Source organism: Tetrao urogallus (genome assembly GCF_951394365.1).
Source record: "Tetrao urogallus genome assembly, chromosome: 18".
Lineage (NCBI taxonomy): Eukaryota > Metazoa > Chordata > Aves > Galliformes > Phasianidae > Tetrao > Tetrao urogallus.
In genome coordinates this window covers 2,218,232-2,245,493 of record NC_136831.1, presented here as the reverse complement: position 1 = coordinate 2,245,493, position 27,262 = coordinate 2,218,232, and the positions used below count along the sequence as shown (strand labels likewise).

General features: G+C 45.9%; 1 protein-coding gene across 2 annotated transcripts in view; it reads right to left on the bottom strand.

The window, feature by feature from the left end:
• Nucleotides 1-1,041: 1,041 nt before the first annotated feature.
• RAB11FIP4 (RAB11 family interacting protein 4) overlaps nucleotides 1,042-27,262 on the bottom strand; it is a gene marked incomplete at both ends in the record, with an annotated part of 83,218 nt that continues 56,997 nt past the window's right edge. The window contains 12 exons of one of the 2 annotated variants that reach the window (XM_079544494.1): nucleotides 1,042-1,158; nucleotides 2,872-3,015; nucleotides 3,363-3,521; nucleotides 3,995-4,132; nucleotides 4,426-4,507; nucleotides 5,039-5,179; nucleotides 5,730-5,833; nucleotides 6,206-6,305; nucleotides 7,196-7,231; nucleotides 8,696-8,830; nucleotides 10,135-10,326; nucleotides 12,705-12,928. In XM_079544494.1, the coding sequence (XP_079400620.1) occupies nucleotides 1,042-1,158; nucleotides 2,872-3,015; nucleotides 3,363-3,521; nucleotides 3,995-4,132; nucleotides 4,426-4,507; nucleotides 5,039-5,179; nucleotides 5,730-5,833; nucleotides 6,206-6,305; nucleotides 7,196-7,231; nucleotides 8,696-8,830; nucleotides 10,135-10,326; nucleotides 12,705-12,928 (1,572 nt within the window). Of the gene's footprint in view, nucleotides 1,159-2,871; nucleotides 3,016-3,362; nucleotides 3,522-3,994; nucleotides 4,133-4,425; nucleotides 4,508-5,038; nucleotides 5,180-5,729; nucleotides 5,834-6,205; nucleotides 6,306-7,195; nucleotides 7,232-8,695; nucleotides 8,831-10,134; nucleotides 10,327-12,704; nucleotides 12,929-27,262 lie in introns of those variants that run through there. The other variant, XM_079544495.1, reaches the window with a different exon arrangement.

Below are 27,262 nucleotides of genomic sequence, written 5' to 3'. Positions count from 1 at the left end.
CTTATAAACAAGAGGGAGATCCATTTTTACACAATCTGATAATAATAGGACAAAGGGAATGGGTTTGACAAGCAGGGGAGGGAGATTCCAGTCAGCTGTTCAGAGGAAATTCTTTACCTAGAGGGTGGAGAGGCAGAACAGGCCTGCCTTGAGAAGTTATGGATGCCCCATCTCTGGATGCATTCAAGGCCAGGCTGGCCTGATCCAGTAGGTGGCAATCCTGCCTAGAGTAGGTGGCGTGATCTGTACAAGCTTTAAAGTCCTTTCTGGCCCACGCCATTCTACAATGAACCCCTGAAAATAGGGGAATAGAGTTGAAGAGATTCCTAGCCTCAGTGCTACAGGAACCCTGGCATAAAATATACACATGTGCACACACACAAGAGTGGGTTGGCTCAAAGCATCCCAAAGCAGAGTGATCTTCTATAGAAAGCACTTGGTGCTGACAGTGGCAAACAGATGGATAGTGATTTTACAAACAGCAAAAATTCAGCCATTTCTTCCACTTCTCTTTTTACTTTGTCTCTTTTCTTTTCCACAAATGTTCTTTTCCTGGGTGTTTCTTAAGTAATAAAGCTCAATTGAATAGGAAATGACACAGTCAGCACCAGTTAGGGACTGAACCTGGGTACAATGTTTGCTTTGTGATACCCAAATTCCAGGAAGAACAAAAGAACAAATCTTGCTCCTAAAGTTAGGGTCACATCCATATGTTTCCATTGTCTTTCTTCCACCTTTACAACTAGAGGTAGAATCATTTTATCCAGTATCTAAAACAGCATAATCCAGTTATATTGTTATTACATTAATATACAGTATCTATCTTGACACAGGTATTGAAAGTGCAAGGAAGTCTAACCAAGCCAATTCAGTGACAAATAACAGTGTACCAAATGTCATATAAACACACCCGCGCACCCACACTCACATGTAGTGTATATATATATTTATAGGCTAATTTACAGTATCAGAGTGTTGTTTAGATCCAGTGGCATGTGCAGAAATATAGGGCAGTTGCTGCTTTTCTTTTTTGTATTCACTTCAATTCTTTATTTCCAAGATGGATGGGTTGTGATCTAGGATTGCCAGAATGATCTTGTCCATATACTGTCGCAATCTGTAATTGATCTCTTCCTGTTCTTTAAGGGCTTCCATGAGCTGAAACACAACATTTCAGATTTACTCTTGCAGAACATTTAACCAAACAGCACGAACTCATATTGCGGTAAGAGACAATCACCTGCCAAGATCACCAATTACCTCATGCAGTATTCGACCCCAGCCTCCTCTCTTTATCTGTTAGAAACGATCTGCATGTTAAAGATCTTTATTATTTAGGAAGGTGGTGAATGGTCACCGTCAGGAATCTTTTGGCAGGTCATACGAAATAGAAATTCCACATCTAACACAGCAATCCTGCACCCACACCTTGGATGAACTTCCTCATCGCAGTGGAAGAACTTCATGGCACCCAATTTCTACAAAGCTCTTTAGATTTCAGTAGATTTGCACGCAAGCCTGCTGAACAGAACACTGCTACATACTGGGAACAATACAGATATTCCCTCTGTATCAGATGCATATTCTCTTAAAAAAACAACAATAAACACCCTAGCTGTGTATACTCAAGAAAATTCCATGGGATGTTCTATGTCCTGCATTCAAAACGTGCTGTTGTCCACTAAACTTCTGAGCTATGAAAAAAACCCTTTAATCCCTCCAAAGATGAAGACAGATCGCTTTGTTGCCAAAGTTGCCCAGACGTGTCAAAGCCCCAGATCCTCCTAAAGCTGATGTGATTTGAGTGTCCATTTCCATAAGCCTTCAGGGAATTCTCACCCTCAACCTGCAGCCTCTTACCTTCATTTCAATTATATAGGAAAAAGAGAAAGATGAGAAAGATTTACACTGGTCTGTGAGGTTTACTAAGCCTGGGTCACAGCTGCAAGGCATGCTGCTCCTCTATAGGGTGGTGCTGGGCATTCTCTGCATGAGCCAAAGACAGGAAATTCCAAAGGAAAAATAAAGATCCGTCTCAACGACAGCAAAAACCCCAATTTGCTTCCATTCAAATAGAGTTCTACAATTAAACAGCCTTTCGTCACACTGCTTTTGTTCAGCAAGACATTTGAGTACATAATTCACTACAAGAGACTGCCCAGGGACTAACAGGGCCATTCAGGTACACACTGAATAAGGTTTGTCTCAAAACTCCTCTTGAAGATGAGAGAAAGTTCTGTCCAGAAGAAGCAATGCACAGAATTAAGCAATTCTTTTAAAACTCTTTCATCCCTAACTTGTCTTTGTCTTTGGGAACTTTCACGTATCTGCTGGCCTGACCTCATGATCAACTCTGCAGCTTAAAGGAAGTCACACCACCTTGATTCAGCCCTCATGCCAATGGTCCCCTTTCAGAGCATTACCACATTATCACTTGCACATCGCCTACCTTCTGCAAGAATCCAGCTCTGCTACAGGGCAGATTTAGATTTAAGTAAAAGCTTGTTACTGAAGTATCTTAGAACTAAATCCAGAACAGAAGGTAAAAATTCAATTAAACAGCTATAGCAATTTCTATATGAAATGAATGCTGCAATAGCACAGTACCCTGCAAGATAGAAGATGTTAAAATAAATCCCCTGTAAAATAGTTCACTGAGATTCTATTTCCAGTTTTGAGATAAAAGTGAGAAAGTTATGTTAAAAGGAACACCCAGAACCACTGTTAAATTTAAATTAATCTTCTAGTATTCCTGAACTCCTTGCAAAGCAGATTTTTCATTTGTCAGCCTCAGTTAAATCAACCTTGACAGTTAATTACATTGAAAAATCAAGATTTTGGATGCAGTACTTGATGAAGAAAGCATATTACCTCATCTCTAGATGCAGAGTCAATCTCAGCAGCCAGTGACTGGGCTTTTGTTTGTGTTGCAAAGAGATTTTTAGCTTCATAGATACTCAGACTAAGAATTTGTCCATTAAGATCATCATTTTGGTCACGAAGTTTCTGATTCTCCTGTTTAAGGATGAAGAAATTCCTTTTAAGTTCTTTCTACATGGATTCATTGGAAAAAAAAAAATTAGCTAGTGTGGATGAAATACAATAAGGCTACAAGTTAGCAAACAACTCTTTTACCAGTGAAAGTCATCCTCACCTGAACTGCAGGTGTTTCCTAGGTACACAATTTACAACTTGTAAGTTCCAGACAAAAGTAATGCACATCCTAAGTTAAAGTGGAAGTGAGCGGGGTACAGAAACCTTAAGACACCATACTGGCACATGCAGCTACCAGGATTTTTCTGAGCAGTCCTGCACAGTTCCTTTGGACTCACCCACACACTGTGAGGCCCTTCCCTGCTCACCTGCTTCAGCCGTTTTATTTCATGCTCCATTTCCACCTCTCTGGTTTTAGCATTGAATTCACTCACGCTGGATGAGGAACTTCTCCCACGTCCAGGACGCTCACATTCCAGCTTGTAGAGCTGCAAGTGCTCCAGCTCCTTTCGCAAGTCCTCAATGAGCTGCAAGGAAACACGTCTCTCCAGCCTCTGCACAACCAGCCCTCCCTGGCAGCAGCCATCTCTGTGCTGCACCTTTGCACTGTGACAAAGGACAGACACTCATACAGCACAGCCTTTGCCTTCTGTGGAAGGGCAAGACATCTAAGCTGCTTCAGAGGTGGAAAAAGCTTTGATGTCCAAGTTTGGTGTCTGAGAGGCATAATTCTCCTTTCAAGCTCAGTACAGCAAATCTTATGGCATGCATTCAAGGCTTCCAGTTCTCAAAGAGTATTAAACCCTTTGAGATCATCATTTATTAGGTATTCTCGCAACACTCATTGCCCTGTGGATATCCCTGTCAGAGGTGCACAATCCTACAATACATTCACCAGATGTTGTATTTTCAGTGTTCACCCTGTACATCTGTACTTTTTCAGATGAGCTTTCATGATTAAGATGCAATTGCCTGGTCTTACAACCTTCCTCATACCTACCTCCTGTGTGGCTTCCCTCTCCTTGTTAAATTCCAGCCTGTTCTGTCGCAGTTTGTCCATCATCCTCTTGTACAAATCCATCTCATCCTTCAGTCGCAGACTGGTGTCCTCCAACCTATCTGACATGCGTTGCCTTTCCTGGAATAAATTGGGTACTTTACAGCTAGTTTGCAAGTGCACGAGCCCTGAGTTTTTCAACACAAGCCTACAGACACACATCTCTGCTACACCTAGACAAACTGTGAGGCATCTCAGAGCACCTCTGATACTAAAGGTGACCAATGCTCTAATTCCAATAACATTCTTGTTCAGGAAAGGCCAGTTATAAAACCTGAGCCAACCACTGTACGACTCTGCCTTTATACAAATCAAGCTGCTGTCAAATCGCACTTGACATCCAAGACAAGATCAACACTCAGGATTTGTGTTACCTCATCTAATCTCTCTGTTTGTGATTTCAGTCGCATGACGGTGGTTTTCAGCTCACCATTTTCTTCTTCCAGTTGCTGAACCCTGTGCCAATAACAAAAGTCTTAGAGAAAAATGTGTTTTCAAGAATGCAGACATGCAAAGCAGTGTGCTCTAAAAAGCCATTTCACTTGCACTTCATAGAAAGTTTACAGAGAAACTCTGCCTAATCTTAGCATTTTTAATCACTGTTGTATGCTTTTTTTTTGTTGTTAAGGCCAAGAACACTGCACTGACTCTCAGATTCTTATATTCAATCACAACTGATGTATAAAAAAAAATCAAGTATGAAGAAATGAATACAGAGACAAGTGCCTGGTACAGCTGGCCGCAATTCTCTCCTTGAATCTATGCCAAATAACCAGCTAAGCTGTCTACATGGGCTATGTGGATTAAAGCATTAATGTAAAACATCCTCCTTGCTTTTGGGCATTAGACATGCAACTGCACAGCTACTCCGTGGAACTTTGAACCTGTAACCATCTGTGCACTGAGTGTGAACAGCCTACATTCACATGCAACAGAAGAGAACAAAAATTGGTACACTGTCCTGGGAGGCATCAAGACTTTTGTTACCTCGTATTTAGCAGTTCAATTTCCGTGCCTTTCTCTTTTTCATACTTGCTATAAGCTTCTCGATGTCTCTTTATCTCTTCTTCCAGGGTTTGTTCTGCTGATGTCTCTTGGTCTTTCAATAGCTCTTCCAGCTCATGAACCCTAAGGAAGCCAGTAATCATTTCAGTAATCGTTTCACACATTTTTTTAAATAAAATAATGTGTGCAACTTCATTGCCTGCTTTCCTTCTCACTCTTTTATTCCATTTTACTTCTCTCTCTCTCAACACTACTTCTGCCAAAAGTTCTCTTGGTATTCAATCTTCCCAGCACATGCAGAGTATATAGCAATACCCACCCATCTCCTCATTCTCAGTCTCAAGAAACAATAACCAGACTTCCTTTCTACATGGATTAAAAAAAATATATATACAAAAACAGAAAAGCAAGCATGGTAACCCCTTTTACAACAAAAATGCTAAGTTCTCATTACAGTAACAGTATTAAGAAATTTGCTTAGAAGGTATCTGCCTGCTGAAAATTTAGGAAGGCAGTCCTGTTCCACTCGGACTTCTCACAGGAAGCCTTATCTTGTTTTGTTCTATCCGTTCTATGCAGAAAATGTGGCCATATTTCACAGAGATGTTCTTTACCCTCAACTTTGTTCTGGCTCTGCTGTGACACAAAAAGAACTGGTTCCATGATTCATTACCTGTGAACTAACTGCGTGTTCTCTTGTTTCAGTTTGCTCTTCAGGTCACCATTAGTCAGGTTATCATTTTCCAATTCTGTAACCTTTTTTTCTAGGTATGTTACCTGGAAGAGGAGAAAGTGGAAAAGAAGAACTAAGAGACTGAATCTCTCTTCACACAGCCCTTCACTGTTTCTAATGAACATTCTGCTATGGTAGCCTCTTTGAAGAGACCATATTTTCCTGCAAAGATGGTGGCAAAATTAAGCCTGAATCAGTGCAACGACACAGTAAAGAAGTACAAATGCAATGACTGCAGATCTGTACTTTCACAGCTCTTGCATGTTTGTGAAGCAGAGTTTTACTATTAATGGAATATCTTAGGCACTTTGAATGAACTACTTCAGACCACTGCAAGCAGAGCTTCATCAGTTGATGCATGTCTCGAGGAGGATTTGGTTTAGGCACATCTAATTGCAATGCACACAGCTTCTCACCTTTTCAGTTATATCATTATCACAGGAGTCTATACTATCTCTGAACAGGTCTTCTGTGCTGCCATTACTGCTGCTGAAGTTGCTATTGTGGAAGAGCTGCCTGAAAGACCACAAAGATAATTATTTTACTTGATGAGGAGAGAAGAAAAAGAGTCCAGGTGCTGCCTTACAGCCTGGTTTTGCACTTTGCACAGATTTTAGCACCAGATGTTCAGTCATCTCAGTGACAATTACCTCTGCTTAAGCACACGCCTTACAAAGGACTGGTAACTAAACAGTCATACAAAGAGCACAACATCAGTTCCAGGGTGTGAGGTCTCTTTTGGATTCGATAGGATCCATCATCAGCATTAGCATGGCTTTAAACTTACTGAGGTTTATTCACACTACATACCAAGGTGCATTTGCTTTTTTAGAAGTTTAAAGGTTGTCACTGTATGCTGGTTGGTATGGCTAATTTAGAATAAATTTCATACAGTAAGAGCTTCTTCATAAACAGGCACAAAAGAAATTACATCTCAGTTCCCAACACAGAACCACATCATAATACATATATTACAGATTATCTGCAGTACTGCTTGAAACTTAGAGCTCCCCCCAGTCCAGGGCTGATTTATTCAGCCAAATGACATACCACAGTTCCATATGTCCTTTACAAAAGCACGCTCTTGCTTTCCTTTGCATTTTAGCAATGATACCAAATGTCCACACTATGATGGGGGACAGAAGCGATAGCTGGACTGATGGAACAGCAGTTTAAAGGAAGAAACCATCAGTGTTCTTAATAGAGCTCTTCCCAGTTCAGGGGCCTGCTCCAGAACTAACAGAGACTTCTGTATTCTGTAATATCACCACAAGCCTCTTTTCTTGAAAATCCATCTTGGCATCTTTTTGTTTTCCTAAGTTTATTTCTCCTCTCCCTTCTCTGTTAGTTATGGAATTGCTAAAGCTGATCCCAGGAGTACTCAGAAAAAAGTTGAAGATGCTTACCTTCCAAAAGCTGTGCTTGATATTTTCCTGTTAGGGCTACAAAGATACAGAAGCAATGATACAGGAATTAAACACTGAATTCAATAGCGATCAAATAAATCTCAGTTTAACCTCTAACCAAATGGCACCATGAAACATAACATTGACTCTTTTTGTGAAATTAGAAAAAAAAAACCTGTGAACAATATCCTCAAGCAACTTAAGAGCTGCAGTTGCTAACAATGTGAAGGTGAGTGGAGCCAAAAGTTACTGTGATCGTTAATAAGTCAATTTGCAAGTACTGTTATATTTAGCAGATTTGTGAGTGTAAATCAGAGTGAAGTTAACATTAGAAATATCACAAAGGGACACCGAGCGATGTTAGAGGTGGACATTTATTTGGGATTCCCGAATTTCAGATGATTTTATAAACAGACAGTTTATCCTTCACCATAATACTTCCCAGTTCAGCACAGGGACTGAGATACTTCCAATTTTTGCAGTTTCCTTTTACAGCCAAAGATCAGTTATTATCCAAAGGAGGGACTGCACTCCAGACTAGAAGATTAGAACCACATGAATCCATCTGGGAGAGGCAAATATCTAGTTGGCTCTCAGAAGATGCCACGTCTCTGGGCACACTCAAGCACACAGCTCTCTTCCAGCCATGTATATACAGCTCTGCTCATAAAACTACCTAAGATCTGTCCAGGCACGGTCTGGGTTTGAGCAGACTACTTGCTAGGGCAGGAACGCTGTTCAGATCAAGTACCATCCTGCTGTGTCAAAAGAAGCAGCAGTGCACCGTGCCACAGACTACACAGACAGGCAGGATTTACATTTAGTTTCTAGGGGGAGCTAGAAGCCCATCAAATGATTTCCTTCAAAAAGCCTAACTGATGGCAGTTCTGTGTGCTCAGCACAGCTCAGAATTGGTTGGAGTGACAGGGATAGAAATGTAAAGACAGCTGAATTTACAAGGAACCCCAGAAGTCATTTCTGCCCTATGATTCAACTTTTTTTTCCAAGTTCTCACAAGGAAAAAAAAAAAATAAAAGAAAAACGTGCACAGGAATGAAGTACCTCTATTGCCAATAGCTTTGTGAGATGCGAGGTTATGCACATCAGCTAACAGTGTCACATCACCCCTTCCCACCTGGAGAAACAGGCAGCTAACTGCAGGTCTGCACTAAGAAGCACAGCAGACCCCACTTCCAGAGAAGAAATCCCAGACATGTCACTCTTACTCTGAGATCAAACAGCTCATTCGTTTATGTTTTCAAGGTGTAGACAGCTTTAATGAACTCAAGTCGGAAAAATACTTATGACTTCATGAGGAGCTGCACTTAAGTTGAGGCTAGATGTCAAGGTCTGAGTTTCTTACCGCTTTGTAAGAACAAGAAAACATGTAAGATAGAACGGAACACAAGGAAAGAAGGGGCTCTTTCTTCCTCTCTTCCTGCCACTAACTAGTTCTATTTCACAGGAACACTACTAGAAGCACTGCAGTAGGCTGCTTACCTGTTTGCTTTCAAGTTTTTCAGCCTGGCTTCCAAATCGTTGAGTAGATTTATCTTTTTGCAGCACTGTGAGCAGTAAACATCCAGTAACTCGCTGTTATAAACATGCCTCATTTTTCGGGGTGTTTGGCCAGCACTGTTTGCAGGAAAGGAGAGATATTACTGGCTACAGTAACCAACTCACAGCAGGTTTTCCTCCTGACTGTGTGTCAGAATCACAGACAAGGGACGCGAGATGCCACCTCTCACCACAGCTCATTTACCTTAGAGGTAACAATGAGGAACGCTAGTTTAAGGGTAAGCCTACCTGCCTGAGCTGAGTCTCTACAGAGTACAGGTTCTGGGCATCAGTGCAAAGAATCAGTTTGGGCAATGGGAAGAATAGCTCAAGACACACAGAGTCCATGTGATGAACATAGCAAAAGCAGCTACATTTCACCTCAGCAATATCCCCTCTCTCATCCTGCCCATCTTCCCCCTGTCTGGCATGCAACCTGAAGAGCCCTTTCTCCAAGAGAAAGGCAGGAAGATGAAAAACAGCAGTTGGTAAGAAGAAGTGACTCAAAGGAAGAAGCAGACATAGATAAAAAAGAGGAAAATAAACTCAAAAGAAAGCAATCATAACATGAAATGCATAGAGCCTCAGGAATGAGAATGGAAAGGACTGCATAAACCTGAGAGATGAAGGATGTAAGTCATCACCATGAAAGTGCAGCAGAGAGGGGTGCTGGCTCTGCATGCATGACCAAGGTAGCGAGGTTGGATTGCAGAATTCCTTCAAACAGAGGGTAGCATGCAAGGGTTGCATGTGGAACAATGGGACGGAATGAGCTTGTTCTGTGTCAGCAATGAAGCACGAGATCTTGATATGTTTTTGATTCAAGCAGATAAATCCTGGAAAGTCTTCGTGCTTGGTTCTTCACCAACTCTGTTCAACCAATTCCTTGCATGGGGAAAGATTTTTAAGTCTTTTAAAGCCTTGTTTCAAATCAACCTGTCTGTATGTGGAACTTCATCTTACAAGATAACATGAAAGATTTGCAGTATTAGAACTCTAAAAAGAAACAGCTCTCTTGCAGATTTCTCCACTGCACCCGGGCTAGTTCAAAGCATTAAGCTTGTTTCTGACTTACAGCAAGTAACTTCCAATAGTAACCCTTAACTGTGATACCTCCTACCTGCAACAGAAAGGAAACTATACAAGCAGAAAAGCACAGTTTTTTTTTCAGAAGAACCCAATAATAACTATCAGATACAAAGTTATTTGCCACAGCTCTGATTATCAAGTGTACACTGTTACCTGGAGGGCAGAAAATGAGCTGATAATATTTTCCTTTTGAGGCGAGTCTTTGTAACCACTGGAAATTCTAGTATGGTCACTCAGGCTCAAAAGGAGAATAAAAAAATTTAAGAAATGTTTGTTAAGGAACAAGGAGCAACCTGGAAGATACAGATGAGCCAAGGTCAGAGTAGGCGTTGGTTCTGGTCTCATCATCAGGACAGGGGCTACTGGGAGTAAAATCCACATCATCTCCTTCCCCATAGTCTTCAAACTGCTCTTCATTACTGATCAGAGAGGCGGTGGAATAAGTGGAGAGGTCAGATGCTGCAGAAGGGTTGTGAGGACTTGCCCTGAAACAAGAGGTCGAAACATCTGGAAGGCCATCTTTGACAGCATCTCACCTCAATGGAATGTTGCACCTTTTCAGCTTGTCCCTTCACTCCAGTTTTTAAACAGGTTACAAATTCAAATGACAAACACATCTGATATGCACTGAGAATCTACAAACAAGCTACCAGTGAGATGGGTTTGGATCAACACCACTGCACTTTGAGTAGCACAGCTCAGCAATTCTCAGCCATTGCTTCCATGTGGTGGTGAAGACTTCTGCTTATAGGATTTTGGCTGAAGGCAGGAACTATGCAAACATCTCCAAAACGCACAGGCTAGCAATAGGGATGTCTACAAGACTGAGGCAGTCACTGCACTCCCTAACCAGTTTCCCAGAAACCTCCATAAGCCCTCTCCCACAGCCCATGAGATCCAGCCACCCCCTTTTGCCAAGAGCCAAACTTCAGCTCACCACGTGCCAGATGAGCTGGGATATGATGGTCTCTAAGACCACAGATGAGATCTGAGGATATTTCCCGGCCCTTCCTTGCATCATGACAAAAAGTGTCTTTCAAAGGAGATTCGGACCACAAGAGAAAGCTGCTTTATAACCACTGGTACCTAATATTGTCCTACAACCTGAGAGCAGGAGCAGACAAAAGGCACACAGCTCAGCAGAGCCAGGCACGTGGCAGCCCTGATGCATGCAACTGCCTGTGGATTCGGGGGAGACAGCATGCACCAACCAAACGTGGCTGATACAAACACAACCAGTAGTCAGTCATTTGCTCCATAAGCAAACAGCCTGGAGCCTCCCTGCACAGCAGCAGGCTGCACAACAGGATCTGCCCCTGGAGCAGGGCTGCCTGTCAGGCTCACTCCTCAAGGATGAGACTCCTTACCTGCAGCAGATACTCAGTGACTACTAGCCAGCCTCACAAAACTTCCTGCAAGATTGAGAGATGTTTTATCTGCTAATGACTTGCTATATGATTTGAGTGATATAAAGCACTAATTGTACATAAAATATTTCAGACAAACTGTTAGCCAGCAGGTCCATTCTAAACCTCATGACACAATGGGAAACTCTCCGTAATAGTTTTGTCTGACCCTGTTCTTTATTTATCTGTGACTTTGCCACCACAAATCCTAAGTCACGTAAGTTTTGCTTCTTCTCTCTTATAGTGACATATGACCTTATCTGTGACAACCTCAGAGGATAAAGCAAGATTTTAGTAGGCATGTAATAACTTTCAGGAGTTCCCAAACCCCCTAGATGGAGGTGGCAGGATGCACAACATCCCATCCCCATTCATAAAAGCCTGAATTATACACTTTGAAGGCAATACACTTATTTCAAATGTGATATAGCTAAAGTCTATCACTCTGAGGACAGGTGCTTAGAAGAGCCAGGAGTCATAAGGCAAGGAGAAAAGCTTGATGAAGAACTGACAAAAGTGAAATTAGCTTGATAAAGTATCCAAGACTGCCAAGGCAAGTGGGAGAAGGCCAGATCTCAGCTAGCTGAGAAACTCAGGAGAGCAGGAATGAGGCTGCACAGAGAACACCTGAAGTGATCAGAAAAGAAGACAAGTGAGGAAAACTCAAGAGGAGCAAACCAAGATGACAAACCAAAAGTAAGGAAGAAAGTGCAGAGGCTTACAAAGCAGGCCCAGCTGTGCTCTGTCCTGCTGTACTGCATTAACACAGCAAAGCAAGATTAAATCAGATTGAGTCCCTCTCCCTACAACTCAGCTTTTACCAGCATTCTCCAGATATGCACCTGTAAAGAGTCAAGTTAGGATTACTGAGACATTCCTGTGTTAATAGCAAACAGTGGTTATAGACACGCATGCCAGGACACCCTGTGTTAAACACAAGTTACTGCTGCACACTAATGGTCACATAAAATTAGAAACACGCAGAATTAACTTGGTACATGGAGCTGCAAAGCAAATCAGCAGTGCCCATATCTTTAGATAATTACACATACAGAAAACTAAAGCAATATTCCCCATATTGTGCTGCTCTGTGGAAAGTATTTTAACTCCAGCACACAAAAGGCACAGGAACACAGAAGGTTCTAAGTTCTGGGAGAAGCCAATAAAGGGATCCTTTCTGAAAAGGGACAACCCAAAATTGTCACTTCAACACACAAAACATAATTCCCACAGGTGTCCACAGAACATGTCAGAAGCCAGGGACGAGACTGTCCAGGTCCTTTAAGTGCTCAGACATCTACCTCCCTTATATTTTAAATTGATATCCAATTTCTAAATCCTTCAGGCATCTTCAGCCTCCCCAAGCAAGAATCAGCCAAATAAGAGCTCCTTCCTCCTTGGTGCTTTTACATATGACTCAGAAAACAGGGCTGCCAGGGGGCAAAGCCACCACTCACTTGTCACCAGGCAGAAACAGGACACCAAGCATGCCATCCTTCTCCTCGCTCCGACACACGTCGGAGGCCTCTGAGCTCTGGGCGCTCTCAATGGCACTGTCCATGTCAGACTCATGGTGCACCTCCTGCTGTGCCAGAGTCATCGCGTCCTCATCAGGGAACAGCTCCGACTCGCTGTAGGTGCCTTCGCTGTCCAAGTAGGTGCAGTCCTGGATTTCACCACCCTAGCGAAAGAAGAATGAGAAGTCAATTCGTATCATCCTTTAAGGCAGCTAAGAGGATTCAGGGGAAGCAATAACCCATTCTCCAAATTGCCTGGTAAGCAAGAATGGGACTGATTAAAGCCATAAAACAAGAAGTGTGATGTGCTTTACAAAAGACCAGGTCCCACAAACCTGCAGGGTAGCTTGTACCTCCCATACAGCTTGAATAGCATCCCTGACCTACTGTCTCTATTCTATAGGAGAGTTACAACAAGACTGTTATGAAATGCAGTCAGTTTTGCCCCCATTTACTGTCAAAATGTAATCAGAGCCGTAAATATCCTCAAACGTTTTTTAATCTAGAAAGAGGTATCCTTTGTAAGAAGATTATCACAGGACCGACTCCCAGCCACTTCATGTATTAATATGATCAATTAACAGAAGCAAACCAGGTAAATACAACAGCTTACTTTGTCTTTGTGGCTAGGCAAAAATCTATAGTTGTTTAAAAAAAAAATAATATTATGGTAAGTCGTGGTGGCAACCAGAGATTTCAGAGAGCCAGAGAGAAAACAAAAAGCTTCAAAGCCATCTGTTCCTGCTTCCTGGAACCACATCCTCATCAAGTATCAACTAAACTAAGGCATCATTCTCATCTCTGCAACACTCCCCTGTTGTTGCTCATCCCCTCCCTCTCATTCTTGCCCCATGAACATTCACAATAATCAAGGCAAGCTGCTTTCTGTTTTCCTGTCCTTGAGAGGCAAACAAACAAAAAGATTCTTTGATGAAAAAAATAAAGCCTAAGATTTCACTGTCCTTTTTTATGCCACGCGGGGACACAATATTGTCTTGGCAGCTCCATCCACCGAGACAAAAGCTACCTGAGGTCCCATAGCACTGCTCTGATCCACAGCTCTGCTTTCACGCTCACCTGCAAGCCACACAGGCAGCTTCACCTCTGAACTGCTGCCAGCAAGCCAAGACAGCCACACACTGAAAGCACAGTTTAGTGGCACACGTAACAAAGCTTTTCATCCAGGAACACTCAGCCCTCCTGCCCAGAGCCCTGCACTGCTGTGTGCCCCAGCTGCTCCTTCAGCACCCACCTGCCTTCCAGGCATCCTCTGCTGCCCAGGACACAGCTCTGCCACTGCCACGGAGAATTAAATCTCTTTTTTCAGAATCAGAGATATTTTCTATGCCAATGAGAGCGATTTCTCCTTAGTGGCTTTTCCATCTCAATGTAAGAGTCAGCCAGAAGCTGCAGCTCTCTCAGATTTGCACTGACTGCTATTAGAAATGCAGGTCTCGGTTTCCATTTTTTCCTGAAATATTTATATGCCTGAAAATCATGTTGTAAACTCACGTTTCCAATATTTCAGCAGTATCCAGGAGGGTTTGTTTACTCCAACATTTCTTCTTTGTGCCCCACAGGCGTGGAGCCCCCATTTCTCTTAAAACATTTAATGCAATTAGGCTCTGACTGCCATTATAGAATTGCACCAGCTGGCAAAAGCCAGATCCAAGCTGGGAAAAGAGACACGGTGGAGCACACAGTGGATCTGTGAAGCATGAGCTTGCAAATCAGGGCAGGAAAGAAGAAAAGAACTGCACACAGCCCTACCTCCCAATTAGCATCTCTTTTGAGAGGTCTTGGAGAAGTCTCTGCTTAAGCAAGCCTTTACAGCACACAAATCTCACCGGTATTAAAGAAGCTCTCACAAGGAAGTAAAGGCCAAGAAGAGTTCCATATAGGTAACAACAGACTTTTTTCCTAATAATAGCATCCTAGATGCTCTTCCAAAAAAAAAAAAAAAAAAAAAAAAAAAAAAGTCCATAAGCAATTAAATGTGCAGTGTTGTGTATAAAGACTAAGGGCTCACTTCTCCTCCCTATCACTTTCTGGCAACCCCATGTACTTGTATTGGTGTTCAGACCCCCAGCTGCAGCACAGACTGTGCCATACACTGCAGTAACTCCAGCATGGCCTCTCCAGCTCCCTCCATTGCACTGCCCTTCAGTGCAGCCACCACTGCTGATATGGGAAGCTTTCCTCCCACAGCCCCAGTAATCTTTAGAAGAGCACAGATGAAATACTTTGAAAGCAAGAGCCCAAGTTAAGACAGCTGCCACAACAAGAAGTCAGGACTGGAGCTTCTCTACAATAGCTGGACCCACGTGTTGCTGAGTAATGCTGGGAGATATTTACATTTGTGTAATTGTTCAGTGATCACAGTTTCTCACAGCACCCCGGTTTCAGTGCTGCTTTTCAGGCCACACCTAAGGGAACTGAACTCCAGAAGAAAAAGAAAAAAAAGGCTGAGTGCAGTGCTTTCCATTGACTCGTCCACAATTAGGTACCTACTGTACCAATTTAGAGCTCGGCAAGAACAAGCATTATTCAGGCACTCCTAAAAGAGCTAGCTGAACCCCAAGCATTATATTATAGATTAGGAGACACCTCTGTCCTGAGTCACTCGTTTTCAGAGCACATGCATGACCCAAAACCAGAAGGAGAAAGAAAAGGGTTCTGATGCTCTGAGTGTGAATCACCGCTGCTCTATGCAGCACCCTTTTGTGTGGGCTGAGTTAAGAGAGATGAAACTGCTGCTTACGGTACCAGAATATTCCCATTAAAAGTACACTGAGTTTAAACGATAGCAACACAACGTAGCTGCGAGTGGCAGTGAGCACCGAGTACTTTGCACTCTACCTAACTGGCTGCTTAAGATATCTTCAAGTACTTCACAGGCAGCGGGCCAGGCTTGTGTAGCAACTGTTGAATATTCAGCAACAGTTTGCTCTATAGGAGCACCTGCTGCCCAGAGATCCGAGGCCACTTCACGGGAACTAATGAATTCCCTTCCTTCAGAGAGCCAATTGTGCGGCTGCATTGCAGACAGATGAGCAGGCACAGTCTGCCTTCCCACAGCCACCCCAAACAGAAGCAGGAGCCAGCGATTCCCATGCACTGCTTCTGATCTGTGGGGCAGGAGGAGGCACCAGTGCCCAGTGGGCACGGCAAGACGGCTCAGCCCTGCCTGCAGCAACCCGGCTGGGCTTATCCCAGGTTGGAAGCAATCCATAAAGCAGGCACACAGCACAGCTGGGAGCTGTAACTCGGCTGACAGGCTGTGTGACACACTCACATCAATATGTTCACGCTGAAGAGCAGTCCCACTTAAAATTCACTCCCACCACAGCCTAATCACCAGCACTGCTGACACTTCCACAGCTTCAAAGTATTCCAGAGGGAACAAGGAAGGCAAGACGATCCGAGTCTCACCATGCACAACGCACTCAGCAGGAGCCAGCACCACCACATACATCATCTGAACAAGGTCCCTCAGAAGGATGCTGCCCCTGACCCGTGCCATCAGAAAGCTGAACCCACCAGCAGCAGGAGAGATGCAAGCCTGGGGTCCCTGCAGCCTGCCCTTCCATTCCTTCCCAGCAGAAGTGGGAAGGGAAGAGGTGCACACGGCAGCATGCCAGGCTTGGGGGGTCTCAGATAAAATAGTACTCACTGTTACACACCCACACGGAGGAAATGCAGGCACACACCTTTCTTCAAGCAGCCACTGCACTCAAGTTGTCTCCTAATTCCTGGGTGATCAAGAAGGGCGTGAAGCATTTCTAACCAATGCGTTCTAGAAACACACCACTCCCATATAAACATCAGTACGTTTACACCATGTGAGCTGTAAACTTTTTAAAGCACACGTTCTTCCCTCAAAATATTTTCCAGTTGTCAGACAGGTATGGAGATGTCCACCTATCCTTTGTTCTGAGCTAATAGGAGGGAACTGTCAGAGGAAGACACAGAAGTGCTGCCCAGGAGAAGGAAGGAACCCATGGCTGCAGCTCCTGTTATGCCTCGCAGCCTTCAGACAGCTTCCCAGGGCAGCATGGAGGACAGAGGCAGTGCAAACTGCTTCCATCTCCTGCTGCAGCATGGAAAGGGCACCATGTTTCTCCAAATAGCTGAGAGTTTAAAATCTCCAAGGGTTCAAGATGACTGTGCAGAGTGTTTTTACTAAGCTATTCAAATAAGAAGCTATTTCAGGGCCACAAATTAGGTTGCTCAATGCAATGGCTTCCTCCGATTGTGTAGTTACTCAAGTCTAACACTTGAAGCTCCATTTAAGGCAAACCCTCGCACATCCCTGCTGCAGCCACTTTGGGAGCAAGTTTACCCCTGAGATCCAAATGCTGCCACCAGGGCAGCATGCTGGAAAGCCCCAAGGCAGGGACAAATTCTGGATGTGTTGCAGCGTGCTGCAAGCAGATGCTTCATACATAACATTTGCACCTCACACAAATGTAAGATTCAAGGACAGCAGGTTTGGATGAAGAGCCCAAGTCTCAGCCTCTGGGCTGCTGCTGATGAACCACTCGAGCAGAGGTTCTGAAAGGCTGCTCTGTGTGCTGGCAGGGAGCTGATGTGCCTTTTCCAAGGAGGAATCTCAGGCTGGAGCCAGCCCGGGAGCAGCAGGAGCAGGAATGTTTACAGTCCGCTACCTGTCACTGTAATTGGCCGTAATGGACATGCCAGACCTCATCATGCACAGGGGCCAGATTCAAACACTCCTTTTCACAGGTCATCGCTTATGCTCTGGAAGCTTTAACATTAAAAGACTTTAGCAGACAGCTAATTTGATCCTCTAAAGAAACCAATAAAAAGAAAGGCTCCTTCCCAGCACTTTGAAGCTGCATCTCATCACTCCCCAGGCTGCTTCCCACTGCTGAGCTATTGTATGCTCACCAGTTGTCACTGCAGGCTCAAAACAGGGAGCAATCCTTTGCCGGAGTAGAAAACATCCCAGCCTGCAGCTTTAGGATGGGGTCAGCACATCAGCCAGAGTTCAGGATAAAAGCCACCCGGCCATTTGGCACCCTGTTCCAATACCCATCAGGGCCACTCCTAGTCTGGATGGCGGGACAGCTTCCATCCCCTTCCACATATCCATCAAAAGAAGTGCCAAGTGGCCTCATGCTGGCTTGCTGTTAAGGATGTCACAAGTACCAATTAAAAACTCCTACGGTAATCACTCCTCCAAGTACAGGAACAAAACCTAATCACCTGAAGAAGCATCTGTAACATCTTGGGCACAAAATGCTGTCGGCTGTGCAAATGCTGTTGGCTGCCAGCCCCCTGGTGCCACAGCCACCCAGCACAGCCTGCAGCAGTGTTCCTGCACCCACTGACCTGGGGCAGGGTGCCCAAGAGAGGCAGCAGGAGTTGAAACACATTCAGCTCAGCATCACCTCTGCACAAAGCAGCGCCAGCCCTTGGTTTGAAGGGCACGGGTATACAGCAAAAATCTGTGTTTGTGGTATCTGCCCCAAAAGCTCCGCATAGCAGGTAAGGTGCAACAGCCTCCTGAGAAGCTGTGGCCTTGAGATGAGATGATCTCATCACAAAGCAATGATGAGAGGACAGAGAATGTCACTCTGATTTGAGACACCGTGTCCTGGGTCTGACACTTGGGTCTGCCCTGATCCACATGCTGTTTTAGTGCCAGCACAGCTACCAGTAGGACAGAGCCGACAGCAGCATTTATCAGCACACTGGCAGGGACAGCCAGTGACAAAATTACAGAGGCTGCTGTGCCCTGAGCACCACATGGCCAACCACAGGCCAGTGTCACAACAGCCCTCACTGACATGCAGGAAGCACAGAGCTGCAGCTCTCAGCCTGGACACGCAGTATGGACACGCAGTATGGACCAGCCTGCAGACCAGGGTCTGAGCAGAGTTCTGTCTGCGTTATTTCGAAACAGCTCTGCATGTGAACACTTGTACTGTGTGAAAGAGAGCAGGAGGCTGCTCACAAAGAAGTGTCTTTATTTTAAGCCTCTTAATACAAGCACAGCCCAAGCACTCACTTTGTACTTCGGTTTAATTACCCATGTCCGTGAGTTACAGGATACCCTTCCCAGCCACTGTTTGCTGCTGAGGAGGCAGCTGAGCCTATGCCATAGCTTGTTTTCCTTGACAAGCCTCAAGGTCACCTAGTTGGGTGCTGGATAAACAGCAAAACCTTGCATCATGCCTGCAAGGTGCTGCGGGCACAGAGCTCTGCACACAGCACAGGGCTGTGGGGAGGGAAAAGTCATCCAGGAGCAGCAGTGAGGAGCAGCACGAAGCATGCTGTCACACAGTGACAATTCTGCCATGTCTAAGCTCTTAGCAGCAGCCCTGGTCAAACTCCTTTTCCACAGGGAGTTGGGGAACTTCAGCACGTACTTCTATATTACTTTAAGTGACCTCCAGGAAATAAAAGCACCTAAAGATAAATAAAGGAAACAAGACTTCTGCCTCATACCATGTATTTCTGTCTTCCTACCCAAGAGGGTTAGATTACACTACAGTCTATAGAGATGAGGAACAGGAGTGATTTCAGATCCCAAGGGGTGGAGAAACATCCCAAGCTTCCACAGCACACAAAGAAATCCAGCCACGCTTGATAATAAGTAGTTTATGCTGGCAAACAGAGGGAAAGCATTAAGGATGTGGCTTTGCTCTAGTTTACATGGAAGCACTTCCCAGAGCTCATTGGTCAGCCTGAAAACAGACAAGCCGAAAAAACGAGTTCTCTTTATGCTCAGGAAACACCGCAGTAGTGCTGAAGTGCAGATCTCTGTGAGCAGGACGAGCTCCAGGACCTCAGCAGCCCTTCAGCAGCTGAGCAAACCAAAGGCTGAGGAGCTGCAGGAAGAACTGGAATTGCAACCTTCACGCAGCAAAGCTTGCGAGTTCTGAACTTGGACAGTTTTCAGCCTCCCCATCTGTGTCTGAAAGGATTGGTTTGTTTTATTGTTATTGAAAGACTCAAATTCTTAGAACAAAGTGAATAAACTGTATTTGTAGATGGGCTTCCCTTTACAAGTTCTTTAAGTCTGCCAAGCACATCATAGTGCTCAAAACATGACAAAGACAAGTTAAGATCCCAGTGGACTTGGGCACATTCAGCAGGCTGCTTTCTCACTTACACGATAAAATTAAAAACAACCCACCATGGTTTACTGTGGAGTTTGCAGCCATGCACAAGCAGGAGATATTTCTATCCTTGAATCCGCACAGACAAAACAAACAGGGATCGAGCAGAAAATGTTTGTAACAACATTCATCTGCACACCAAAAATGAGATTCCAAGCAGAGTCACATCCAAAGACACCCTGCAGCCCTACAGCTGCAGCACTGTGCCCCAAGCATGGTTATGCTGGCAGAAAGTGCTTACAGAGTGAATGTTCAGTGCAGTCTTCGACCTAAAAGACTGTAGGATGACCAACAGGAATTCAGTTATTATGCTACACTTCAGAATTTAAGGGGGCAGCTGCCCATACACAGTGAGTGAGCACTTGGACTCTGAAGCCCAGCTAAGAGCACAGCAACCCCCAGGAGTTTTACAGTCACGTAGAACATTTCACTAGAACACTACATCCAAAACACTGAAAGAGTGGATAAAAGTGCGCTCCCGCAGGGAACCATGCTGGTTAATCAATAACTAAGGCAAAGCTGTTCCATTCCTCCACTGTGCTGGAAGGGAAGCGTTCAGCCCTGCAGCTTCTGCATATGGGGGCTGAGATTCCCCCACAAGGCTGGGCCATCTGCACAGCTTCCCAGGGGCAGCCATCATCCGCTGCAACTCTTCCAGTGGCAAAGTTAAAGGACATCAACTGAAAGGGGTTATAAAGCTGCTTAAAGCCTACCACATCCAGCAACGGGAACAGCTCAGGCTCCTCTCTGTTGGGGCAGGCACTACCAAACAGCTATGAGAAATTCCACCATTCCTCCCATCGCATGAACAACATTTCATGATACCAAATGCCTGGTGGCAACACCACACTGCTCCCCCAAGCCCAGGAACCTGAAGGGCCGTTGGTAGAAAGTCCTCTGAATCGCTGGTGAGACCACACTTCATTTCTTCTCATCGACAGCCAAGAAACCATTAGGGAAAAGCAACCCGGCCCCAACTGGCAGAGCAATCCCACACCGGGCAGGAGCGGGACCACACTTAACGGGAGCAGCAACAGTAATACACCAAACGGGACTGCAAGATCCACATCATGCTGGCACAGGGGCTCGAACACAGGTAGCACAAAGCCCACACCGCGAGGCTTCTTCCAGATCAAGCTGCCGGTGCCCGCAGAGCCGCTAAGCTCGTACACCTGCCGGAGGAACGATCGCGATCGCAGCACCGCAGAGCCGCCACCCCGAGCCCAGCGCCGGCACCGCAAACACCGCCGGTACCCGCAGGGCCGCCCATCGCGGGGACCCCGCGGCGCAGCACCGCGCGGCTCCGCCCAGCAGTGCCGGGGAGGCGGCCGAGGGGCTCGCACACGAGGGCTGCGGCTCCGGACCACGCGGGCTGCCGGCCGCCTACGAACCGCAGACGGGCGTTCGCCCGGCCGTACCACCGGCAGCCCGGCGTTCCAAACGCTCCGCTCCCGCTCGGCACTATCGCACCAGGGACGCGGCAGATAACCGCGCGCCCCGCGCGGGCGCTCCCCTCCCGCAGCGCCTCTCCCGAGGACGGCCTCCCCCTACCCCCGCCGAGCCGGCACGGGGCTTGAGGCGGCCCCGCGGCCCCGCCGTCTCCTCACCCGCCCGATCCGAGCCGCCGCCCGCATCTGTCCGTGCCGCACGGAGGTGCCGAGGTGAGGCGCCGTAGCGCCGCCCACCCCGCGCAGGGCGGCCCCGCTCCGCTCCGCTCCGCGGCAACAGTTGGCGGCGCGCGCCCCGCCCCGCGGTTGCTAAGCGACGCGGGGGGTCCGGCGTCACCGCGCGGCACCGGGCTGCCGTGACGTCACAGCGCGGGGGCTGCGCCTTTCTCGCCTTTTTTCACTGTTTTTTTTTTTTCCCCCCCCTTTTCTGGTTTTTGTTTTGTTTTGTTGTCTTCCGTTTCCGCGGTTGACTTTTCCCGTGACGAATCGTTCCCGAATTTGTTCCCCAGCGCCCTGCCGTAAGGAGCTGGAGCTGAAACGTGCATTAGCGAGGCTGATTAATAATGAAGATAATGGCATCGCCGGGATGCACGGACTGAAACCCACGTCTCAGTTATCTCGTGAGAACCGGCATCTGCAATCGGGGCCTCCCGCCCCGCTCTCTGTGTCGGTATTTTGCACAGACCCTTCTGCACATCACACTTGCTCTGATCTTCACCTCGTCTCCTCTCGTCTGATTTTGGAGCGCTTCCCTTGAAGCAAACGCAATGAGAGCGGTGTGAATTACTGCAGCATTATGATGAATCACATTTACTAATGCAGCACCGACCAAAAACAAGCCCTCATTAGGCCGATCGCTGCAGGAATGCACAGCCCGTGTCCCAGAGATCTCAGTCAGAACAGGCGAAGACTCCGAGAAAGAGGTGACAGTGCAAGTGCAGCAGGAATGCTGTCCTGTGGGCAACCCGTTCCTATGGTGTGTGGGGAAGTCAGCAGGGGTAAGGCAGCTGGGACAGAGAAGCAGCTGGGTGCAGGTTGCAGGCAGAGCTCCCTGCCCTCCCCACGCTGCACACCTGGCACGATGAGGTCGGTGCACAGCTCCAGCAGCACGGATCGATGCTGCGCACACAGCAGGCTCAGCTCCAGCCCTGCTCCCGCTCCCAAAAACAAAGCCCCAAGTGCCTGCAGAGTCTTGCTCCAGCAAGTCAGGAAGCAGCTCTTCAGGCTGTACGCTGTGGGTCAGACCACGGGGGGCTGCTCTCCCTGTGATCCCCATTAACATTAATAAGAGCAGAGTTCTCGCTGGTGCGCTGCCGTCCCGGCTGTGGCAGGCAGGCAGCAGATCAAACAGTACGGGTCGTGCTGAGGGCTCACAGCAGCAGAGAAAGCACTGGAGGCAAGACAGGGCTGGCTGAGGGCCCATTAGCATCAATTCCTTGGGCCTGTAACAAAGTTGGACACAACTACTGCATGCAATTATAGTATAAAGATGTTTGGGGGGTATTCCGTCGGTCTCTCTAGAGACAAGCTGCTTGCAACCTCTTTGCTATCGGTAGGCTGCACTGTGGCTGCCTAATGAGGCTGTGGAGAGGTTCCGGTTCTTTGCAAAAGCCTGTGGATAAGAAGTCAAGAGGAGGCCAGGTAGCAGAGCTGCAGAGGTAACCCCTCCAAAATGGGGATCGTTGCTGTCTGTATCATTAGGCTGTTCAGATCAAGCTCTGAAGGTGCCTCATAACAGCAGCTGTTAATCCACATTAAAGCACCTTTGTCAAAAGCATTACAAAATATGCCAGGCACACAATCCGTTCTATTTAGCTTTTGTTAAAAGGCCCAGTAATAAAAAATGAAATAAAACAACAAACTACAGAATAGAACTTAAGAGAAAAAACATACTCTGTGCTTTAGAGATGGGCCAGAAGTGTGCAGAACGAAGGCATGGGTTTGTGCACCTCACTCAGAAGAGCTCTAAGCACAGAAAGGAAAGTGTGAGCAGGACGCAAGTACCTCTGAGCTAAAACCAAGGTGGAGCCAAGCAGCTCCACGTCACACCAAAAAGGTGTAATCACCCTTAGACAGCTGTCTTTAAAGTGGGAAAATAACTGCTCCTCTGAGGCTGGAGTGACTGTAGGTTTATTGGCTGTTTCAGCCAAGCAAACAGACGAGCTCTGGTCACATGGAGGGCAGTGGGTTCGGACCCAGGACATGGTGCTCTGCTGGGCTCTGCTCCTCACAGTCTGTGCAACACAGGCTGCTAGACAAAGTGCACAGCTTTCAGAAGTTTCAGCTCTAAGCATGTCTTAGTGACACGTTTTTAAGTTTTTGGCCCATACTCTGCGCAGTAGAATCTATAAGAGAAAAGAATTAGCTGGCCAGGACAGGAATAATTCATGCTTGCCAGTGGCTAGCATGCCTTACAAGGCACACGGCTAACAGCAAGGCTGCAGAACAGAGCAACCTAAAGCCATGCAACACCTGTACTGAGCTGATGGGTGCAACTGCCCTTCAGTGCTATTGCTTGTTTGCATTAATGCATCCCTTCAGTCACACAACCACATGCCGTTTCCCACTGGTCTGGATTCATTCAGGAAACTGGCTGGATGGCGTTCAATTTATCTGCAACTATTCAATATCTGCTTTAGTCTCCTTGATCAAAGTGTAGCTTCATGTCTTATTTACGGCTACTACTAACAGCCTGCTCTGCAGACGGAACTCTTTATTTCCCCCCAAGCTCTTTCTGTGGTGTTCATCACTCTGACATCTGAGTGCTTTGCAAAGATTAATTCATCTTCATAAAGCCTCTTCAAAATGAGAGAAGATGCTATTCCCATTTTGCAGATCAGGAGCTGCTGCATAGACAGATTGAGGTCAAACATATCCACTCACGATCGCTCCTAATATGAAATGTCTCAGATCTAATCTTTTTAAGATATCTTCAAATATAACACCAAAACAGAAATCTCCTGTTTGTATGTTAAACTGGAGTTGTGGCTGACTTCTTGTGAAGCCTGGCAGTACAAGGATGGGAGATGTGTGGGAGCTCTACATGCTGGCCACCAGAAAGAAGGACAAAAGCTTTCCAAACGTCCAGAAACACTGGAAGCCAGTGCAGACAACCCATGTGAATATAGAAGACTTTATGAGCCCTCAGGAAAGCAGCAAAACGTTTCATGTAAAACTGTGCACGCAGGGATTTTTCTCTGCAGTTTGTAACACAGGACTGAATCCCAAGAGCACAGTTTAAGGTAAGAGAATTGCAGGTTCTCTGCATTTCTTGGGATCTGGCCAAGCACGAACAAATACAGAAAGCTTTGTAGTGCAGGAGACCACCCTGGGAAGTGAGGCTTTTGTTTTATTAGTGCCTTAAAAGCATCTGTGGATCAAATGTGCCACTATCACTTTACACCATGAAAATACTGCCCAGGGGACTCTCTAGACTCATCTTTACAAACGCTGATACCTCTTTGTCAGTTTTAATAAAAGGCAGCTACAAAAACAAAGTGGGCCATGTGGTCTCAATGAAGCGAAGACTGTGGCAATCAATAACAGAAACAATCTGCACTTACTTGCTGGGAGAATTTGCTTTAAGCAGCAACATCTATAAAACAAGACATCATTCAAGACCTCCCTTCGATTTTTCTAGGGACAATGAGCTCACTGTGCCCAGAGCACATCTGTGCTTATAGACATTTTCAAATCCAGGACAGTGTTTAGACTGATAACATGACCATGCAATGTATGAGATGTGAATTGCTCCATTTCCTATTACTTCGCCTTTCTGTGAGCTGTGGCACTCACTGCAGCCCCTGTCTTTCCGTTCTTGCTACATTTCCATCTCTTTGCTTCACCAAATGAGGAACCAGATGTTTTTAGTTCCTTCTGTCCGAGAAGTACAGCAACATTTGGAAGCAGAGGAACTGGCTTGTCAGGATAAGTGTGCTTCAGTAATTAATGCTAATAAAATATCCAAGTTATGGCTGCTGCAAACCTGTATATGTCTGCTTCATAGAATCATAGAACTGCTCAGGTTGGAACAGACCTTAAAGACCATCGAGTCCAACCGCAACCTAACCACACTACTCAACTCTAACAACCCTCTGCTAAATCACGTCCTTAGTTTTAATATCTTGGTTCACAGGGTAAGTCAGGAATGGCCTCAGCCACACTATCCAGAAACAGAACTGTCCTTCTCTGGTAAGGCTAAAAAATAGCAACCACCAGCATATTAACAAACAGATGGAAAAAAATTTGCTTTCTCCATGTAATGCCTACTAAGCATTTCAGAGGCTCGGTTGGATATTGCACACACAAGTCCAATCTCGGTAAGAACATACAGATTTTAATTTGAAAGTCACACATGGACAGTCTTATCAGCTGAAACATGAATTGTATTCCAACCTGAACGACTCAATACAGACATCAAAACAATCCAATTTCCAGCCTGGGCCCCCCCAGCACATCGCTCTATCTCTGCGATTTGTGTTCCCATTCACCCCTGTTGGCATTCATATTGATATCCAGCAAGGCACCGACTCTCCTCAGCTCTGCTTTGTAGCAGGAACAGACAGGAAGCCAATTTTCTGCAGCACCAGAGGGTGACAACTCAATATTTTCCACAGCATTTCATCCTGGTGAATTTTCACCTCGAAGTAAGATGAGATGAAGTAAGATGATGATCTCATGGTTTCCCTAAGAGATGGAGCTTAGAGCCACTGCTGTGTTGTTTTTTGTTTGGTTGTTTTCTCCTCAACTCACAGAGGCACTGTAAGGAGAGGAACAGTAGCGAGAAGGAAAGAAAACAAGATTTTTGCCATGGTGAAAGTAGTGCTTTTGAACACAAAAACACGTGGACAAACCTTCTGTGCCAAACCTTGCAACTAGAGCAATCTCTTCCTCTGTGCCATGCTTGCACAGCCACCAGATCTCAGACCCCATTCTCACTACTTTATTCCAAAATAAACCAAGGCGTTGCCCAGAGCCGAGGCTCCCTGAATCACAGAATCACAGAATCACAGAACTGTAGGGGTTGGAAGGGACTTCCAGAGATCAATGAGTCCAACCCCCAACGCACAGCACAGTACTGTGACATGGAGCAGCAGGAAACCAGGAGCTAAGTCACTACAGGTCAGTGATCACTGAGAGAGCGAGCAGCAAAGGAGTTTATTTGGAAACCCAGCATCTCAGAACAGTTGATTTTCCTCACTCTTCCAGCTGCTTCACCTTACCAGACAGACACACCAGTACAGCGTTACCTGTTCCACCGAGATTTGGAAGCTAAAGCCTCCTGAATGTATTGCCCAGGTGAATGGGATTAGTGAGACTTGCTCCCCGGATATTTCTACAGCACAGGTAATACATAAGAACAGATACCACATTAAGCTGCTCCACAAGTGCTGTGGGAAACAGGCCATCTAATACAGAGACAAGAAAGCAACCCAGGTTGTCCTTGTCCAGGGATTCCGTGCTCTGCCCTTTGCTCGGGCTCGGCCAACTAGAGCCAGAGCCTCACTCGGGACACAAAGATCCCAGACCACAAGACATAAAAACATTTCTGTGCACTGATTGCCTCCTCACAATAACCTCATTATCACAGCTGTCAGTCACTGGGACAAGCCGGCCACTAGCATGGGAACTACTGATAAGAGGTGCTCGCCCTCGAATGCTTCTGCTGTCTGCAACAAGGCAGGTCCTGGCAGCGCTGTGCTGCGCTCTGCCCCTGCCAGCACACGGATGGGGCAGAGAGCTTCCCTCAGCCTGGTGTCCAAACTGCCACTTGCATGGTGCTGAGGACGTTCACACCATCATCTAGATTTGTGTCCCACAACTGTGATATCTTGTGATCAGACTGAAAAACCTAAAGACTGTTTCCTTTACAGATCTTCCAGTGCATAATTCTTGTACCTGC